The sequence below is a fragment of the Fringilla coelebs genome (genome assembly GCF_963513975.1).
Source record: "Fringilla coelebs genome assembly, chromosome: 3".
NCBI lineage: Eukaryota > Metazoa > Chordata > Aves > Passeriformes > Fringillidae > Fringilla > Fringilla coelebs.
The window spans coordinates 107,006,508-107,020,138 of record NC_140030.1 but is presented as its reverse complement, the minus strand read 5'-3'; the positions used below and the strand labels follow the sequence as shown (position 1 = coordinate 107,020,138).

Below are 13,631 nucleotides of genomic sequence, written 5' to 3'. Positions count from 1 at the left end.
AGTGGAGGGGGTACAAATTGTCTAAAAGAACCATTAAAGACAGTTCTGTCAATATGGGATGAGGGTGCATTGACAGGGTGGTGGCAAGGAAGCATATGTTAGGTGTTAGTGTTCTGTTCTGTGGTTGGTGTGCTTGTCATCAAGTTCTGTTTTATCTTAACTTTCCTGAGAAGCCAGTAGGCAGTAATATCCAACTTCTTTGCTGTCACTGCATTCACACCTACACCAACTTCACTGCCACCCTAAACCACCACATTCTCAATTAAAATATGTTTCTGTAAGAGCTCAGTGATTAAAAAAAAAAAAAGTATCTTCCCTAAAAATGAGATATTATAGATAATTTCTAGCATCAAGTGAAGTTTTCATTTTGGTGGGTACATAAGCATAAAAAGAAAGCAAAAGTCATGTTTGGTCTTGTGTGAATACTTCCTTATTCAAAGCTGTTATGGTCTCTCTGATAAGCAGAGAGAGTGCAGGCAATTAAAACAAATTTTATAAATATACTTGCAATTGAAACATGTATTGTCATCACGATCTCATTGATGCATTATGTTTATAAATTGGGGTAAACTCCTTGCTGGCTTGTACTGGGAGTTTTGAGATTTGCAGATGGTGTGAATCACCAGAGACTGCAAGCAGTATTTTTATAGAACTTCAGTTCTATTAGGTGGAAAACACACACAAGTACACTTCTCTCACCAGGAAAGAGCATGGCTAGGGCAGAGGCAGAACAAACTTCCTGCAGTGATTTGCAGTGTGGATTCACAGGGGAAATTCCCCAAGACAGAAGGTAATGCAATATCCATTGTCCATTCAAGCCCTGGCCTGTTTCTGCAGTAATTACAAAAAAAATTGCTAAACATGATGCACTTTTTCTTTTCCTCATAGGGCTTTGCAAGTTAACAGATAACTTGGTGTTTTGGTTTTTTTTTTTCTTCAGGTTCCTAAATAAATGTCAGATGGTCATTATTCTCTGTCTATGAAGCTGTGTACAAAATTAATGTTTACCAATAGAAATAAATTTCTCCATTTTGTGAGAACAAAAGTTTGGAAACAAGTTTCCAAATTCTGTTCAGCTTTGTGACCAGGGGCTGGTCATTTTTCTTTGGAACAGTGTGTTTATTGTGTGGCCTTTGCAGAGATTGGGTTGCTGATGTCCATGCATGTGCATGATTTGTAGTCTTGATTGCCACCCTCCATCAAATTAGATTGGATAGCTGAAAGATAATGAATGCTTTATAAAATACATTCATTTACAAGGGTGAAACGATGTCATTTCTTATGAAGTGCCCTGCCTGGGATCTATTTCATTGTCTCAAGGTGAGATGAGATGAGCTGCTCAGCTCAAGATGCTGTGAGTGTGGCAGGTTCTGAGGTGAAACAGCCCCTGAGAGGTTCCAGGTGCTGTCCCAGAGCACTCAGCAGCTCTGCTCAGCAGATGTGTGGGAATCAGGATTATTGGATTTGCAGGGTGCCCTGATGAAGGAAGGAATGATGAATCTGACTCCATGTTCTCAGAAGGCTAATTTATCATTTTATTATACTATATTATGTTAAAGAATACTATACTAAACTATACTAAAGAATACAAAAATGATACTTACAGAATGCTAAAAAGATAATAATGAAAACTCTCTCCAGAGTCCCAACACAGCTTGGCACAGGTTGGCCAATGAGTCAAAACAATGCACAGAAAACCAATGAAACAACTACCTGTTGGTAAACAATCTCCAAACACATTCCAAAGGAGCAAAACACAGGAGTAGTGAATCAGATAATAATTATTCTCCTTTTCTCTGAGGCTTCTCAGCTTCCCAGGAGCAAAATCCTGGGCAAAGGTGTATTTCAGAAAATGTGACTGTGACACAGGATGAACTGCATCCAGCTGAAAAGGGAGCAGGCACGAGGTTGTTCCTCTGGCTGTGGTCAGAGCACTGCAGCTCCCCTGAGAGCACTGTGAAATACTTAATGGAGACAAGTACTTGGTTATTTGGGGTTTGGATGGGAAAATGGCAGCTCCAGCCACTCAGTGCCCCAGGCCATTAAACTGCCACAGAATGAGAGTTATAATTGAAAGAGGAAGATGTTTCCTAATTAATTATGCAAACCCTGCTGCAGCACAGCCCAGCTGTATTTTCAGTAATATAATATAATTTGTTGCACAGTTACTCAGTGTGTTGTGAGCAACTGCTAATCTTAAGAAACTACAGTTTTACTCAGTTGTGGCTTTAGATTTAGGACAAACCACATCGTAAGATCTAAAAATAATGAAAAAAACCCCAACACACCCCACTCCCAACAACAAAACCGAAGAAAACCATGCTCCCAAAATGCTTTGGGAGTTTCTTTATATTCCTCTAATTCTTAGCCTGCCTATGCTTTATCATTTTTCACTGTAACTGAGAAATAGGAAACAGAAATGTGCTTTTTCATAAATTAAAATAGGTATTTTCATGTTATCACTAGACTTCTATTTCTGGAGATTTAACAAAATATAAAAATACTATGGAACTTTTTTGAAATAAATTGAGGAGGATTTATTTTTTTTCAGCCTCCTTCCAGAGAGACACTCAAACTTTCATTAAAGAAACTTTCCTCCAATCACGTGTGCTTGAAACCAGACCTCAGTCTCTTTCAGGTGTAGCAGGAATGTCTCTTAACATTATCATAACTTGCAGGCATCTCAAAAGGTTTGTCTGTAAGACTGTTGCATTTACACTTACTGGTTCTGTGAAAACCATGTATTTAAATACCTGTCAGATGTGTTTCAGTGCACTTAAGTATAATGCAAGCATAATATAAATTGTGTGCCAGCAAATGAAGAGTGGGGGTTTGGCTACAGAGCTGGGAATGTTGGTGAAGTTAAAAAAAAAAAAAAAAGGAGGAAAAATATAAGTAAACATACATGTACAGTATATTCTAGGCTAACTTCTTTTCCATCCTTCCCTTTTTCTGCCAGCGCTGATGCTGATATCCAGCTGCAAAGAGACACCCAGTTCTATGAGTGTCTGACTCACCTGCTCACGTGTAACCCCCTTAGCAGTTGGTCCAGCTGGAGGATATGAAGACCTGTCCAAGAAATATTAAATACAGAGGTGTCATGAGCCTTATTCTTCACAAATGTACTGCAAGCCCCTCACAGCTTCTTAGTTGCTCTTTTACCGTTGCAGATCTAATTCCTGACTTGGAAAGATACTGCATCCATAGGGAGAAATGCTTCACTTGTAATCACATTTTATAGTTCCCTTCGTGGTTTATTCTGCCACTTTGACTTGTCATAGTTGAATAAATTGAATTCTTTGGAGTGCTCTTGTAAAATGCCACACTTTTGATTTTTAAATGTGTTTCAGTGGGATGAATGCAGCATGAGAGCAAGATGTAGAGTGGTGCTGAAATTCATGGATTGGAGCTCTGAGTTTTATTCTCGAGCCTCTCACCATATTGTTGTGATTCAAGAAAAGGCCATTTTCAGGTTTTCTTCTCCTGCCTTCCATCTCTGTTAAATGAATGTGTTTTGGCTATGTAGCAGGTCTGTGCTGACACCCAGTTGGTTCCTTTCTGAACAGCCAGGCTGCAGGCACGCTGTTACACATCAAGGAATGGCTGTTGCACTCATCTGCTAATTACCAGACCTGCTGCCTTGTACTTCCATCATCTTTTATTAAGAGCAGACACTTTAGGCTGTAAAGTGTCTAAAAAGGAATGACTGTTTTAACATCTGTCTGTGTGGTGCCTGTCAGGGAGCTTTCCTTCCTTGGCTGAAGCAAGACAAAAGCAGCAGAAAAGGTATTACTAGAATGCAAGCACCAAGTTAAGAATGTGCTTTGAGATCTTTGAATGAAGTGTGCTGAGGATTATTACAGCTGTTTTCTTTCCAAGAAAAGAGTCTTCCAAGAAAATGCTAGCTCTTCAATAGATCTAACACAAGATCTTCCAGGAAAATGCTATCAAACACTATTATTTTTATAGACAAATTGTCTGCTGTACTTTAAAAGCACCGGTGATTACCAGGATGTCTCGATCCATCTGTTAATGGAGGAAACCAAAGGACCTGAGCAAAAGACATCTCTCCATTAATGAGGTCTGAAGTAAAGTTCTAAAAGCTGCCAGGATTTAGGAGGGGCATGTTTGCTGTAGGGTGCTTTGCCTTTTGAGGAGTGTGCTTGTTAATGAATAGCAGCTTAATGGTGAAGCTGATACTAATTCAGAATTAATACCTGAGGTATATTTATCAACTAATAAAAACAGGCTGTTTCTGTACTAAACCTGGAACATCATATCAGATGCATCTCTGTGTTTTAGGCAGCTAATGACTTTTTCCATCAAATTTGGAGATGTATTCATTTGTGAAGTAGTTTTATGTCATGTGGAAATCTGAAAAGAGAAATCTTGCTGATATGAGAGAAGAAATTGGAAAGTAGCAGCACTGAAAAGGCTATAGATATGATTTTGCAGAGTGACAGTTTAATGAGTTCTAGGTGTCATACGTAGGAGTATCCCATGTTTTGTTTTAACTACTTACTTCTAAAGGGAGTGTGTCAGGGAAGCTATTTTCCCATATTTTCCCTGGAGAGCGAGGAAGGCAGGCAATGCATCTGATTAGTCCCTTAAGGAAAATAAGTGTTTGAAGGAGCATTCATTACAGGACTTGAAAAATTTGTTTTTCAGATAATTGCCTTTGATGAGCTTCGGACAGACTTCAAGAGCCCCATCGACCAGTGCAACCCAGCCCATGCAGTGAGTACAGCCAGACCTGGGGGCTGGGGCTGCTCCAGAAACAGGGAGCACCCAGCTGTTGGTCAAGGATGAGTGTGGAAATGAGCAGGGAGTCTCTTGTGAAGTCAGCTGTGGTTTGGAAAATTGATTTATTGGGCCAGTCTGAGGAAGCCAGATGGCGATTTTTATGTTAATGGCTTTCCTCTTTGCTGAAGGAGGCAGGAAGGTAATTTGGAAATTCAAAAGCTGAAGAATGTCATGTGATGCTGACGCTTTCTTTTTCACCTTTTCATTCTGTGGCACAAGTTTTTCTTTTTGAAATACTTTGCTTTCTCTGTGTTCAAGCATGGGATGACCACTTTCTCCCATACTGTCTGTACCAATGAGCCAAAAACTTTGGCTCATTGGTAAAAAGAATTTGTTAAGAGCTGCATGCCTGGACCTCTCTGTCCCATGGCAGGCCTCTGGATTCTCCTATGCTTTAGGAGTAAATATCATTTTCTGCTGCATATGCTATAGGAGAGCATTAAATACCTTGGACTGTAAACTCAGTTTTAACTAATGAACCAGAAATGCAGCCTAAATTTAAGCATATCCAAATTCCTCTGTCAATTAAAGCTGTAATATAGCACAACATGCCAGTTTGTACCACCAGAGCTGAGAGCAGAGCTTGGCTCCCCATCACCTCACTGGGAATGACAATGATTCTGACAGGTGCTGAACTTGATCTCTACAGAGCATCAAGTTGTTGAATTGCCTACAACTGATAACCACTGATGATTTTAAGTATAAACTTTCTAATCCTATAATATTTTCTTTTTTTTTACTGTTCACTAACACATAAGTAAAGATTGAGAAGAAAAGAAAGAAATTATATGAAGAAATCCTATAGAGGACATCGGTGGATGTAATCTGGTTTTGAATTTACTGGAAGTAATCTGATTTTCAATACACTTTATCTGTTTTTACTTCCTATCTGAGAACTGCACACTGAATTTATATGTATAAAATTCCAGTAAATTGTTCACTTCCTAAGAGTTGAGATGTTCTATGGAGATAATCTCATTTTATTTTAAAATGGTAATGGAATTGGTCTCCATGATAAAAAAAAAAATTAACAAGTCCCATTTTCGGTCATATGAGTGGAGGAATCAAGTGAATCATGAAGTAAAGCACAGCAGAGTGTTCTGTGGCTGGTTCACATATTGGACTTCCATGAAACCTTCTGTGATAATTCAAGCAGTAATCTCAGATTGCTTTTTTCCTGCTCAGTACACACGTAGCTGCCTTTTATATTGTCATAAAAGGAAGATTTTTACAAGGGATTTCTTATCTCTTTGGTCAAGTGTGTTTTCTTTTTTCCCTCTGCACCATTGCTTGTGCCCATATTCCATTTATTTTGTGGGGTAGTTTTCTCTTACTGCACTGTAAGAGTGTCTGAAGTTTACCCATGTGTCCTCCACAATGTTTTCGTGGCAGAAGGTAGAGCCTTTTGGACAAGAGGAGGCTGAATTAAAGACAAATCAGAGACAAAAACAATGTCAGTACTGAGGATTTAATTCAAATTTCCTGGTTTGCTCTCTATTACCTTCAGAGATAGAGTTCCCACTTCTCCAAGGCCAGCTGCAGTTGGCATCTGTCTTTCCCTCTCCACTTGGGAAGGCAAGGGTGCTTTCTGCAGCTTCTCAGGCACATCCACACACATCCTTTCTCATTTTTGCAACTGTGAGTCTAAAATTTCTGACTCTCTTTTAGCTCAGAGACTCCAAAAAGAGGCACAGTATTTTTCTGGGGCCTATCAAGCTGCCACTGCCTCATTGTCTTTCCAAAATGATACTCTTTTTTAAAAAATGGCTTAAACTGGGGGACAGAAAAGCAAAAAAGACATTTATTTGGAGACTAGAATTAAATTTGCCAAACTTTGAGTTTTAAAACATTTGAAAAGCAAAAAGCTTGGGGAGAGTTGGCTTTTCACATTGTTTTAATACATTACCTGTTTAAAAATGCCATATCTAAATAAAAATATCAGGTAGTCTTCTGAGGACACCAAACCCACTCTGCCTTTAGCAGTGTAAATGACACTAAGTAGAATCTTTCACAGTAACTCCAGTCAAGGGGCTATGCACTGAAATTTGGTTTTGCTGGTGAGCTTCTCATTATGAGCCATTGAAAAGAAAGCCTGGCTTTGATTTGTCTTTTTTCTCTGAGCTGAGTTTTTAGAACATCTTTTGAGTCACAATGCTTAATTGCAGTGATTCTCAGTATTTCTGAGTGCATCTGTTGTTTGAAGTGGCATTTCTAGGCCATTTCAGATATTTTTCACTGATGTGTATTGTATTTGTGGGGTGCCCCAATGAAGGAAGGAATGATGCATCTGACTCCGTGTTCTCAAAAGGCTAATTTATTATTTTATTATACTATATTATTTTTAAGAATACTATACTAAACTATACTAAAGAATACAGAAAGGATACTTACAGAAGGCTAAAAAGATAATAATGAAAACTCCTGACTCTCTCCAGAGTCCCAACACAGCTTGGCCCCAATTGGCCAAAGAGTCAAAACAATTCACATGAAACCAATGAAACAATCTCCAAACACATACCAAAGGAGCAAAACACAGGAGAAGCAAATGAGATAAAATTGTTTTCCTTTTTCTTTGAGGCTTCTCAGCTTCCCAGGAGAAAAATCCTAGACAAAGGGATTTTTCAGAAAATATGGCTGTGACAGATGTGTTAAATTCTAGTATCACGTGTTCAGCCACCGCCTTAGTGACAGAGGAAGAGCTGCCATGCAAACTTCATTGTTTTTCCCACCCAGGTTTATCTTGAAGCCAGAGGTTGGGTGCCTGAAAATGCGAGACCAGGTCTCTGTGGTATCAACTGGCACAATCAGATAGAGCCACAAATGATGACTTAAAAGAGTTGCAGCCTCTGGCTGAAGGCTAACACAGACTTGAATCCCCAGCTGATATTTTTACACCCAGTACCAAATGAGAAATAACTTACTGGGACTTAGAAATGGGAAATCATTGGGTTTGCAAGCAGTGGGTAAGAAGTGAATGCTGTCAGTCCAGATTAATAGCATGTGCTGCTTCGCTGCAGCCATTAATTAAAACATTGACCCCTTGTAATTGTGATATATTGTCTTCATTTGGGACACCAGCTAATCTCCTGCCTTTCCCCCACTTTCTCTTGACAGAGGGAGAGGCTGAGGAATATTGAGCGGATTTGCTTCCTCCTGCGAAAGGTGAGTGTGAACCAGCCAAGGATTTGTGAAGTTTATGAGAATTAAAGCCATCCAGTGGCAATGTGCATTTATTTTCTCTTTGATCCTCACACTCTGTTGATGGAAAGCTGTATTTAGCTGAGTAGTGAGCGTCAGGATGACCTTGTAAGGACGGAGCAAGACAAATTGTAAAAGGTTGAAATAATAGAGGGTGTCTGGATAAAAACTGAACTTCAGAACATCAGCCCATTTATTTTGGAACGAGCTTTTCCAAGGTGGCAAGTCCTTTTACAATTGCAGCTGGAGGTTCTTTTATAGTCCTATTAAACTGCTGTTACTGTTGTAGTACAGGCTTTAAAAATACCCTTTCTTTTTGAACAGTGGCTTAGTATTTGACATGCTGAACATTTTTATTAGTTACATATCTAACGTTCAAGGTGTCTGGTTGATGGAATAGAAAAGTTGGTAAGAGTATGTATTTCAGCTTGACATGGGTGAGATGCTGAGTGCCTCAGCTTCTGAGACATTTGAAGGAGCTGATAGATTGTGTGTTACTTATTTGTGGCTTCAAATAGGATTTTCATAAGCAATCTTTGTTTTTCCTGACTGTGTCCCATTGAAGTAAAAATAATCACAGTTCCAAACTATTTTATTCTGTGTTCAAGTTTCTGTACATTGTGTTCTGCAGTGTGGTAACAAAGCCACCTAAATCCTGCATTTTTCCTTAAAAAGGTCATCACTGCAGTGGGTGCTGCTGAGCACACCCTTACCAAGCTAAGACCTAAATTCAGATAGGGTTTTAAGAAACATCATCCTCAGAGGTTTTGGGAAATCCAGTGCTGGGGATTGTCACTTTGGGCTGATCCAAAGGCATAACTGTGACTCCATGCAGAACCTATGGGCTGCCATCCTCTGCTCAGTCAGAATCTGAGTACTTCCTGAGCCTGGTTATGCCACTTGGGATACAAAAATAAGGGAAAATACTTATCACCAGTAGCTTTCCACTTTATCAAATAGGCAGCCAGCCAGTCTCAAGCTGTGTCCCAGTTTCTTGGACATAAAGCAACTGTTGAGTGGTAATGGTTTAATATATGTGAGCCCCATGGGAATGCCTTGCCTGCATCAATGTTTAATTTTTATTGCACATTGGCCTTGTTGTGAACGGCAAAATGGAGTGTTTTGGCTAATTGCAGACTCTGTACTCATAAGGGATTGCCTTGCTTCTGTTTCACTTAAATGGTTTGTTAATTCAGCCTCTTCTTCAGAGTTCTTTGGGGAGACATTTGTTTTAATTGAGAGATTATATGCAAGAAGAGGAGGGTGCAATAACTACAGAGATTTGTAGCCTTCAAATCTGACAACCGCTAAAAATAGCTGTGTTTTATGTAGCATAGAGGAAAATTGAGGAAAAACAGCAAAGAATTGAGTGCCAGCTATATTGATACAGCAAAATAACTGTTAGGATTCTTCCAGCAAGTACTAAATATATCCTTCAATATTGTGTGGCTTTAGGGTCTGTTTCTATTTTTATGAAACAACAGCATACCTGTTTTGAAGTCAGAAAGTTCTTTTATATGGCATTGAAAACAGTGGTATCTTGCTATTTATGACATTAGAACTTTAAGCTTAAGAGCTGATGTAAATTTGTTGTTTTGAAGAGGTTAGAGGTGTGCTATAAAAGTGTGTTCAATTTCATTATTTGCTGGTTTTAGAAGGGGTTCTTGGGAATTGTTAAATATGTCATAGAAATCTGATTCCAGTGAGCCAAGACTTTTTTTAAGGATGTGTTTTTGGGTTTATAGCCAAAATATTTGGAGAAGTTTATTGAGAAACTGTGACCAGGTGTGTGTTATTTCACCAGATATTATATATACTTATGTAACTTATTTACATTTTCCAAAATAGAATGGAGGATTCAACTGTTCTGCAGCCAGGCATTTTCTGATGTTTGGTTTGGGGAAAGTGTTTCTGTATCATTAAAACAAGCAGGGTTTGTGTGGAGCTGGTATATGTGGTGCTGGCATGTAAACACGCAGGAACACATGGCTCCTTGTTTCTACAGTGCTGTAGGATTAAATAAACCTAAATTTTCTGGTTACTGAAGAATGGTTGATTCAGCATAAAGAAGCTATGAACATTTTACAGCCACAGTCAGATCTCTCCTGCCCTGAAGTAAATGAGGAGAAGGCTTCTTTTCTGAACCCAGCACCACGTGAGGTCCTCTCAGGCTGCAGGTGCCTGATTTTATTCAGTGCTGTGGGGTTTTCTGGGATGGATCTGTGTTCCTGTGCTGTGGAACATCCCATCATGCAGACATTGGTTCCATACAAGTGCCAGGTGATTCACACAGGACACACCAGGGTGAGCAAATGCTGTGGAGGCTTTTTTCCCCTCTGAAGTGCCTTTGTTTCCCTAAGGATGTGATTCCTTGGCTCCCTGCAGTGCTGTCCAGAAGACACAAGCTAGTGGTGGGTGGGAGCAGAGCAGGACAGAGCAGCTCAGGCTCCTTGGGCTCATCAGCCCTGCTGAGGGGTGCCTGATGTGCCAAGATGTGCCTGTGAGATCTACCATGACTTTTACAGTCAAATATTTTGGTGGGGCTGTTAAAATATGTTCAGTTACTGATGACAGCAATATTATATAATTGTAATTGCTGTTGTATTTCAAGAAATCTAGCTAAGCCATTGATATCTTATTTTTTAATTCCTAATTGGTACTTACGTTAACACTAAGGACAATTAGGAATTTCCTAGATTAAAATACAGTCAAAATCATTAATCAAGCACTGCAATATTATTACTTTACCTTGGAGGAAATTTAAATTAAATTTTGATTAGGTTATGCATCATAATTTTGGAATTAATTCAATAAATCCTCACTAAGGAGGAGAGCTGATTGAACTTCTTGCTCAGTGAACACATTTCAGATCTCAGTTTGCTCATGCCAGACACTGCTCAACAATTTAAGTAACTCTTCTCCAATTATCAGCAAATATTTGTTTTTAAAGCCCATTAAGCTAAAGTAAGAATGATTTCTGAATATCAGAACTGGAACTTAATGGGGAGGGAATTGAGGTTGATAAAAGATTTTATTCATTTTTCTAATGTAGTGCAGCATTTTAGTTGTTATGCCTAAAATTCCTAAAATTGCAAGTGTAAGAAAATACAGTACCAGAGCTCAATCCTTTTTCTTGATTTTAAATGGTTTTTCTTGGCTTTTACAAATCCTGGAAGGATGATGGGAATTCAGAGAGTAAATTCAGCAAGAATTCTAGCCACAGGCAAGGTGACATTAATCTCAAAGATGTTCCAGATGAACTTGAACTGTCTTGAAGAATACAAACACACAGACAAAAACCCCTGCAGGGACTGTATTTGAATAACCAAACTCAGCCAGTTCAGCACTCCAGTACTAGCAGTAGTATAGTAGATAGTGAATCAGGAGCTGGGGTGTTTAAAGCAAAACAAACCTAAAAACCAATTCTGCTAGCATTTTTGAAGCAAGTTTCAATGTCTTAATTAGGTGGTTGGGCAGTGCCAGTGCTTGGTCTGGTCTTGTACCTCTGTAACTGTGGTTTCCAGTGGAGCTGGATCTGCTGTGGTAGTGCTGGAAGTTTATTCTGTATTCAGTAGTTCTGGTGTTTACAAGGTTCAATTCTGGTTTTTACCACTTTGCAAAAGTAAAATAAATGGTCTATTTTAAATTTATATTTCATTTTATATGTCCTAATACCTGTTATAGTTATGTTTTACCATATTTACAGGTTTTGGTAAATAACCAAAACCCATAGTGCCTCAAAGAGTGTTTGTAGAATTGCCAATCCATTCACACTGAGATAGTGTAAACAAAATGTAAAACCTAGTGAGTGTAATACAGAATTCCAGACACAGACTGTCTGTACAGTTTCGTTTCAGTACATTTCAACATTTATATATTCTGTAAAAAAAGTTAAAATTACTCCCATGTGTGCAAGTAACAGTAATCCAGAGACATGAGCAAACAGGAGCTTGAAGGGTTTTGAGTTAACACCACAGGCTCAGCTGTGGACAGAGCATTCTGAGGATGAAGATTAGGCTTGGTCCTGTGTCTGTGTCATGCCTGTTTGTCAGCAGTGAGAGCAGACTCCCAAAGTCTGGACAAAACCCCACAATATGTTCAGTGAAACATTACTGAGCTCCTTGGATCAGCTACCAGGGAAAGTTAGCTTTTAGGCTTTTCCTTAATAGCAGAAGAGGATTATTTGAGTGTGGAGGTTCTTTTCCTTTATAGGTCTCTAAATATTATATGAAATGAACCTTGTTAAAACGCTCTATCTTTCCTTTTTTACCCTTATCCAGCTGACTTTTATTTTTTTTCTCCCATATTCTGGCTGGAGGAGACTGACCAATATGCACTGGAATAATTGCCATATGAAATATTTTTTTTTTTACTTGGACCTTGATAGGCTCCAGACCTTCACCTTCCAGTGGCTCCTAGCATTCCCTGCTTGCAGCAGCTACAGTGGCCACTCTCCTTTGAGGAGTGTCAGGTGTCCCAGTAGCTCATTTCAACTGACTGATCACATTCTTTTCTTCTTGATAAATTCACTGGTTATTGCCAGGATCTCTCTCTCTGTTGTTCTGCCTCCTGGTCACTGGCAAGCCTGAGAGAATGTGATGGATTTTAAGAGTGTGGATTTTAAGGGTCTGTCTCTTGATTGCTTCATCATGTATTTAGGGATTTATGGGAGTGTAACATTCTTTTACCCGGTCTGCAGGCTGATGGTCATTAGCAGAGCCCTTCTGTAAGCCTATAGCATGGCTCATTAAAATGCTTAATGTGAGCTTATATAAGCAAATTTAGCAAATGTGATGCATAATCACAAGGAATTTTGAAAGTGGCGTATAACCATCCATATTGTAAGAAGGAATCACACTTTCTCCCTAGGGCTGAGAAATCTCCTAAGTAGAAACTCCAGCAGCAAGACAATTAGTTTGTTGTAAAACTGGGAATAGCAGCAATGGTTTTACCTTGGTAGTGCTGTACATTTTTTACAACCTGAATAAAAATGTTTTAATTCCTCATTAAGTTGGACTTAACAGAAAAAGAAAATGTTGCAGCATAGCCACACTTAGAGGGATAAGTCTGCAGGGTTAATATATCCCAGGTTTCCTCTTACCTGGTCATGGACTAGTCTTTGAAGATTAGGGGCTTGTGTTATCTAAGAGGAAAACAGAATTTTCAGTCTAATCATTAGGCATTTTTGGGCTGTGGAAATGGCAGTGATATTCTGCCTTGCAGGAGAAAGAGGCTGATGCTTCCAGAGTTCTGATAAACTGCTGCTCAAACAAAGATCACAAAAGGGAACAAAAAATGGCAGCGTGTGACATTTTTCCTGTTAGTAGCGACTGTTACAATGATGGAGCACATGAACTTTGTCCACTCTCATTAGAGACCAAAGAGTTCATCATTGTTGCTGGCTTCTCTGTACATGTCATGTTTCTTGGTGTAGCTAATGCTCTCTCTTTTCACACCTCATCAACGTGGTGAAACTGCTGTGTTTTGAGTAATCTTCTGGGCAGCAGGAAAACTGTCAGGAGACCCTTCCCACAGAGTGACTGGGAGCATAAACCCCAATCAAGAGACAATGTGGAGATCTTCAGAAGAATGAATATAAAATTCTGTGGGTAGAAAAAATACTGCAGATA

General features: G+C 39.1%; 1 protein-coding gene across 2 annotated transcripts in view; it reads left to right on the top strand.

Annotated features, from left to right (window-relative positions):
- CNIH3 (cornichon family AMPA receptor auxiliary protein 3) overlaps positions 1-13,631 on the top strand; it is a gene marked incomplete at both ends in the record, with an annotated part of 44,265 nt that overhangs the window by 16,480 nt on the left and 14,154 nt on the right. Inside the window, 2 exons of one of the 2 annotated variants that reach the window (XM_084203046.1) lie at positions 4,669-4,737; positions 7,918-7,965. In XM_084203046.1, the coding sequence (XP_084059172.1) occupies positions 4,669-4,737; positions 7,918-7,965 (117 nt within the window). The remainder of the gene's footprint in view (positions 1-4,668; positions 4,738-7,917; positions 7,966-13,631) is intronic. The other variant, XM_084203047.1, reaches the window with a different exon arrangement.